Source organism: Barbus barbus (assembly GCF_936440315.1).
Source record: "Barbus barbus genome assembly, chromosome: 8".
Classification (NCBI taxonomy): Eukaryota; Metazoa; Chordata; class Actinopteri; order Cypriniformes; family Cyprinidae; genus Barbus; species Barbus barbus.
The window spans coordinates 23,294,157-23,301,990 of NC_136736.1; the positions used below are offsets into that span (position 1 = coordinate 23,294,157).

The 7,834-nt window shown below is 39.7% G+C and overlaps 1 protein-coding gene across 1 annotated transcript; it reads left to right on the top strand.

The window, feature by feature from the left end:
- Nucleotides 1-4,897: 4,897 nt before the first annotated feature.
- On the top strand, nucleotides 4,898-7,295 carry LOC306873408 (translation machinery-associated protein 16-like). Its single transcript, XM_079422675.1, has 7 exons — nucleotides 4,898-4,979; nucleotides 5,063-5,169; nucleotides 5,301-5,338; nucleotides 5,870-5,954; nucleotides 6,096-6,244; nucleotides 6,515-6,557; nucleotides 6,687-7,295. Exons 1-7 carry the CDS (start codon nucleotides 4,977-4,979, stop codon nucleotides 6,841-6,843), a joined length of 582 nt encoding a protein of 193 aa, XP_079278801.1. The 5' UTR covers nucleotides 4,898-4,976; the 3' UTR covers nucleotides 6,844-7,295.
- Nucleotides 7,296-7,834: the final 539 nt, after the last annotated feature.

Consider the following 7,834-nt stretch of genomic DNA (forward strand, 5'->3'; position numbering starts at 1 on the left):
GATTGTGTTTTTGTCACATAAGTTTTGGCAAACTCCAGTCTTGCTTTTTTATGCCTTATTGTGTCAGCAGTGGTGTCCTCCTGGGTCTCCTACAATAGCGCCCCTTTTCATTCATATGGCGACGGATAGTGCGAGCTGACACTGTTGTACCCTGTGTCTGCAGATCAGCTTGAATTTGTTTGGAAGTTAATCGGGGTTCTTTATCCACCATTCGAACAATCCTTCATTGTAATTTTTCATTAATTTTGCGTCCACGTCCAGGGAGGTTACAGTGCAATGGGCTGTAAACCTCTTGATGATATTGCGCACAGTGGACACAGGAACATTAAGATCTCTGAAGATGGACTTGAGATTGTCCATGTTTTTCCAAAAATGTTTCTCTCAAATCCACAGACAACTCTTTACACTTCTTTCTTTTCTCCATGCTCAGTGTAACACAAAGGTTGAGTCAACTTTTCTCCATTTTAACTGGTTGCAAGTGTGATTAATATATTGCCCACACCTGTTATGCTGGCTGCACACTAGACGATTTTCAAATCTTAACAGATTTTAAAACCATGGGAGACCACAATCATGAAGACAGTTCAACCGATTTTTAGCCTTATAATCCTCTGAACACGCACACGAGATCATTCGACCAGACCGCGAGACCACACACTTGAAGACTGTAGGAATGATTTCACAGTGACACGTGATCTCACGCAGACTCGCGAGATCAAACGTGACTTGAGGAAAAAACAAATAGAGGACAATTAACGTTGTCAGCTGGATCTCCTGGCGTGCGTTCTGTTTCACACTGAAAAACAAAGAAAGTATACAAGGATATGGATGATGTTCTCTGCTTTCACGGCATGTTTGTGGCTGCCGGTTTGTTCGGGGGGTGCAAATCGGCCTTAAAATCGGGCTTAAAATCCGCTAGTGTGCGGCCAACCTTACTTGCCACAGGTGCAGGGGTGGATTTAGTGAATTGGAGGCCCCAGGCAAATATAGGAATGGGGCCCTATACATTTGCACACATTTACCTAGATCAACCTTGAGGTTCCTTTTTTGTTTTTAATACTCTAATCAACATGGGCATGGACAAATATGGATGCTTTACGCAATATATGTTTATTATTAGTGAAACCATAATGAACATGGAGCATGAAGTCTAGACAAAAGGTCATAGATGTTTTTCAAAGAACTTGTTCATGTCTATTAGACATGAAAAAAAGAACATAGAAATACAAGGTTCTTATTACTTCTCTTTCTTTGCACTGAGCAATTTACTCAAATCCACAGACAACTCTCACTTCTTCTGAACATGCAAAATGTACATTTATTTTTTATTATTACATTTGTTTGCCTCTCTGTGTCACATACTGTATTTTGATGTAGCTAAATTCTCAATAAAACTGTTTTCATTTATATATTTACTGTTTCTGTTGTCAGACAACGGTGATGAATAAGATGGCGCCATGCATTCTCAAGATAGCGCCACGCATGGCAGCCATTGGGCTTGGCTTTCCAGTTGTTTTAGTGTTTTTGTTAGTTTTTCCTGTTTTTTTGTTTGTCAAACACGATCAGTTTCACCAGGGAAGAACTGCTGAACATTCGGCAGAACACACCACAAAATCTCCAACCGGTTTTCGATTATTCGGATGTTTAGCTGATCTAGTCCATGGGTACTTCTATATATCCCTCCTCGCTTCCTCGCTCCTCCCTCCTACATCCTATGACCCGGAAACTGATCAAGCTCAGCCATCTTGAAGGACATCTCAATTCTCTGGGGCTGTATCCGAAATCGCCCCCTATACCCACAAATAGTGCACTATTTGAGGGGACAGCCATTTTAAGTGGTGTTCGAAACCACAGTGGATGTTCTCGAGTGCACTCATTCAATCCCACAATGCACCGCAAAAAACGAGTGTACAACCGATCTACACTCAACGGCTAGAGAATCCCCAGAATACACTGTGTCCGAATTCACTGACTCATTTTCATTCACTCCTTCAAGTGAACTGTTTGAGTGGACTAATGTATGGAATAGTGAATGAGGGTATAGGGGGCGATTTCGGATACAGCCTGGGTGCTTCTCAATATCCCTCCTCATTTCCTCGTTCCTCCGTCCTCCATCCTATGACCCGGAAACCGATCGAGCTCAGCCATCTCGAAGGACATCTCAATTCTCTAACTGCACCGCGAGGAGGCGAGGATCAAGGAGTGAGGATATACAGGTGTATCCTTTGCGGAAGTGTTTTATCGACTAAACGTGACGCACGTATAAATTCTCCTCATAAATATTTATTATGAATGCCTTAACGAACTTTAACAACATTAGGGCAGATCCCTTTAGCGCAGCTGATGACGCTTTGAAGTGACGCTTGATTGGTCAAGAATATTCCAATGTTCATCCTTTGATTCCTCAGTCCTCATTTCCTTTCCTTGCATCCTTCCCTCATTTCCTAAGGGGGTGGAGCTAAGACACGGGGAAAGGAAACGAGGATGCACAAATAAGAATTGAGAAGCACCTTCTAACTGCACCGCGAGGAACGAGGAGTGAGGAGCCTTCCAGAGGAGCTATGAGCAAGGATACACAGGTGTAACCCTGCCCTCTCCATGTAAACGAATGGGACTTCAGTCAAAATAAAAAAATTAATTACACTTCCAATACAATTTTCCAAAATATGGTTTTGGTCGACCATCGACCATCTTTTTTTACAGTCTATGATATGTGTAGATTCCCTATTCGACCGCTCCAGATACGTTGACGCATCAGCCATCTCGCATTCACCACAATAATCAATGAATATTCAAAGATATACAAGCGTATAACTTGCTGTTGTAGACGCACACAGTCAATGTGCTCAAAGATTCGCAGACCGTTCCAAAAATGGTGGATGGCTTACATCATTGCGGCCCATAGAAACAGTCGATAATGAGGCATCTAGGTATATATATCTATAGAGCATACTAAACTTCTGCCGCGAAACTGGCTAACTAGCACATTATTAGAAAAGGCGATTTGCAAAGACTCATAAAAACCCTTATACTCACTTCTTCTATAGATAAAGCAGGATCACAAATGATTAGCGCGAACATAGCGCATTTAGGCAGATCGGGAGTAAATGACGACTGCTATATTCATTATTACATCCAACAACTAAACACTTCAATCGCTTAATCAGAGACATCTTGTCTTCCCCTGCACCGGAGCTGACACAATGGTGGACAGCTCTCAGCTCACTCAGGGCGGGCCTAAGGTAAGACGGTCTTGTCAATCAACTCTCGTGGGAGCGGTCTGTAAAGAACTACGTCATTCTAACAGGGCTCTCAGAACAGCTTGATTTGAAAAAGGGGATTTTAAAATAGGGATTTAAAAAAAAAACACTGGGTGTATTTTTATCATTATAGGATGGATGTGTACACACACTTCCAACACACATTTGTGTTCAAACAACTTGAAAAGTGAATTTTGCATCCGATGACCCCAAAGGGGTCCTATTATGCTCTTTTACAAAGTCTTGATTTTGTTTTGGGGGTGTACTAGAACATGCTCTCATGCTTGGTGGTTCGAAAAACGCATTATTTTTCACATAATTTACATTCTTACAATACCTTTCTCCCCCAGATGGTCCTCATTGCAGAACACAAGATCCAACTCCTCCCACCTTACATATACCCAAACATACCCATCTCCACCCCTAAACCTACCAATCTCCACCCCCTAGATGTGGATCCAACTCCGGCCCCTGGATCTTTTACCCCTTTTCCACCTAAGCAGTTCCAGGTGCTAGTTCAGAGCCAGTGCTATAGCTGGTTCTTAGTTAGTTCGTCTGGCGAACCCTTTTAAGAACTGGTTGCTTTTCCACATGCTAGAGAGCCAATACAGAGCCAGCTCTTACGTCACTGAATACGTTTCATGTTTCGGTTCACTAGCGCAGAACAACAGGCTTGTTCGATGTACATCAGCGCCACGCAGATCGATCGATCGATCGGCACACAACACACTAAAGAACGGTGAGAGCGATCCAAAAGCATAAAGAGCCGTCTGCTTTCCAGTCGCTCCCGCAGCACCCCGATATGCCTCGCACCGAACGGTCCGCGCAGCGCCGATCTATCCCGGACAAGCCTAAACAAACTATCAGCAATGGCGGACGTTGCGGTGCTATTTGATGTTCATGGCTTTGCGAACCTACATCCGTCGGCATCCAAACACGGCGAATCAAACGTGTTAGCGTTTAGCTGCTATTTCAAATATGGCGGTCAAAAGTTTCTGTTCGTCTTGTTGGTCACGGTAACCCCGCCCCCAGCTCCTGACGCAAGCGGTTCTTACTTCTAGCCCAGCAATGTTTTGGTGCTACTTACGAACCGCTTTTGCTGGTTCGGAGCTGGTTCTTTGGATGTCGAAAAACAAAGAACCGTTTCGAAACTAGGCTCTGGCTCCGAACCAGCACTGGAACTGCTTAGGTGGAAAAGGGATATTTGTTCTCCAGTGAGGGGCTACAGCAGACTGACACAAAGGACTCGATTAGTTCCGGGTTTGATGATTGGTTAGCTGTCCCAGTGCGTTGTGATTGGTAAACAGCTTAGACATTGTTTCAGTATTGCCCAGCCCCTTGCCAGAACAGCAAGTTCATCAATATTGCCATATCAGTTCAGACCCCGAGAATATTGAACAAGAGGATCCTGCAGAACCTTTGCACGCACGGATATTATATAGTCATTTGTATCAAAAAGCTAAATTGATTGTTCTGTTTTCCACAGTCATAACGTAAGAAAGTCTGTAAGAAAACATTACAAAACATTTTTAAAACATTATTTTCGGACAGTTTAATCGTGTGAATGAAGAATATGACATGATATACAAGCGGAACTCCTGACTAATGTCTGTGATACACGGAACAAAAATACCGTCGCACTGTCTCAGCGGTCCGTGCCTTAAATCTTCCCCCTGTAGTCACACGTGTGACAGACATTCACTTATATCAGCAAATATGGTAAATCTTAGTTAAAAACTTTAATTAATTAGTTCAGAATTACTTTTGAATGGCGTGTTTAATCATTAGTATTTTGACTTCAGCCGAAGGCAGCTAAAGGGAAGGGGCAGGTGGAGAAGGCTATTCACCCATACAGCAGGAAAGCAGCATATTTAGCAAGCGCTGCCATAAAACAACAGAGGAAAGAAAAGTAAAAGTGAAGCAGAAACGAATTTTACATTTATTCATGTCTTTTAAAGGGAAATAAATAAGGTTTTGTATTGCCACGGTTACGTTGTTATGCTATTACACCTGTACATGTATTTGTAAAATCACTTCTAGGTTAAAAGGTGAAAAGGCCCAGCGTCTAAATTTGATTGGTGAGTAGTTTATTTTTATTTTGTACTGCCTTTGTGTAAACAAGGAATTTGAAAGCTTGTTTGTTGCCTGGTTTGTGAAAGGACATTGATTTGGCAATATACCATTGTGTACCTTGATCAGCAAACAATGTTTTGCTAACGTTCCCATTAAGTTATAGCAACGTTATTTGGATGTTGTTGTTTTCTTTTTAAGTTTTAAAAAGTTTTTCTTGGTTTTTGGAACATTACAGAAAACTAAGTAAATGTTCAGTTTTATTGTTTTGCAAACACTATGTAAATGTTACTTATGAATGTTCTGTTGACCTCTGAATCATCTGAAACTAGTTTGACGAACATCCAACTGAAACATTTCAGAATAACGCTCCGTGAACAATGTATAAATAACATTAGACCAGTTAACTTTGAACAAACATTCTATTAGCTTTACTGGTGGAATGCTCATACCTTTGAGAGAACATTACCACAGTCTTAGCTAAAGTTCTGGGAATGTTCCCTGTTAGCTGCTTTCTTGTCTTCACTCAATTTCTGCAGGTGAAAAACTTTTGTGGTTCCAAAGCCAGCTGGATCTTGACAAATCGGAGTACACTAAACAAGATTCTTGTGAAATAATTGAGAGGTATGACAAGCCCCAAGCAAACATGACGTTATGACATGTAAAACTCTGCATACATAGGACTGTCTTAGCTTTAGAAATGTTGAAAAGCTGTATATTGAGAATAATAAAAACGGGCATCTTGGCGCATATCCTCTTTCGCAGGTACCTTCACCGGTTTAACGGAGAGCTGGAGCAAATTGAGTTAGCGAGCACTATCAAAGGACGACAGGGCCGTCAGCATGCCTCTAGAGAGGCAGTCATCAAACAAACAATAGAGCGAGAGAGAGCTCAGTATGAAGGCATTGGCTTTGGTATGTTTCCTATACTCACATTAACTTTTGTGTAGGTCACTTTTATCTTTATTTGTTTCCCACCATATAAGAAGTTTATGTGAACAGTGTTAAGAATGATCGAATAAAATGTTTCCTGCAATAATTCTGAAAATGTAAACTTTCAGAAATGAAATGCTTACAGCAAAAGATAGAAATAACATAAATAGGCTAATTATGCTTCTCCTTTGTTACATTTAGGCAACATGTTCTAGATGGTTTAATGTTGTTTTTCTTTTTTCATTTTTACAGAAATCCCTGATATCATCAATTGTAAGAATCTGAAAATATTTAGGTAATTACTATATCAAAACATTTTAACACTTTTTATAGCAAGTCATCAGATTCAAAGAATTTCTGGCTCAGAACTAAATCCTAACATAATGCCAAATTTTTCTAACCTTGAGCCACATTCGTTTAACAGAGAGTGGACTGGTGACCTCAAGAAACTCCCCAACATTAAAATGAGAAAGGTTTCAGCCAAAGGCTCTGACGGCGCACCGTGTGCAGTTTCACAAGATAAACACATGGGAGAGGAGAATAAGGAAGATGCATCTCTGAATTCTGACACAGACCTATAGCACTGTGAAATCCTGCAGCTCTACTACAGTAAAGTTTACTGTAGAGGAAAAGGACCAGAGTGTATTGGGCCGCTTGCAAAAATTTGTTGTTGGAAGGAAGGAAGGAGGTTACTTAGTCACTCAGGTAACACAGTATTATTAATCCATAAATAAACAGAGACTTTGAAGCCGTTTGGTACATTCACTGGTTTATTGTACTGACTGATTTTTTGCATGTTTCTTTGATATTGTGCGTTTGAGTTGTGAACACTGATGTTGATCACCAAATCTCACTTGATCCTGACATTTTTATAAATTATTTTCATATATCAAGATATTTGAAGTCACTGCAGAAAATCACAATACAGAGATGTAAAATTTTCTGAATTCTTTCTGATTATCACTCAGCAAAACCTCCACACCTGCAAATTAACAAATCTCTGTCTTAGAAATAAATAAACACTATTCTCCATAAACCCTTCAAAACATACATCCTTAAAAGCTGCACAAGTTTTTTTTTTTTTTTTTAAAGAAAAAAAATCCAGTCCTTCATGCCATAAAGCATGGAGGAAAACAAATCCTGGTTACCATAGTTGTCTATTCATTTCTTATAGATTTAGCTATTTTAAATAGATAAATATGCCGAAAGGTTATAGTGTGATTTTTATTTATTTAGAATTTTTTAAACAAGTCAGATAAAGCAAGAATGAGCAACACTTTATTTTACATTGTCCTTGTTACATGTACTTACTTTAGTAATAACTGTAAATTATTGATCATTAATTAACTTAAAAATATAAATAAGAACACCTTTATAATAAAGTGTAACCCAAGAATGTTTGTCTCATATCACCGTCACATATATACACACTTATATACAGTAGTCAACATTTGAAGTGGATCAAAAAAGTTTATGTATATATATATATATATATATATATATATAATTTGAATATATATTTCTCACATATCACAGCCACCATATCTATCGGAAATCTCATTATAACCCATA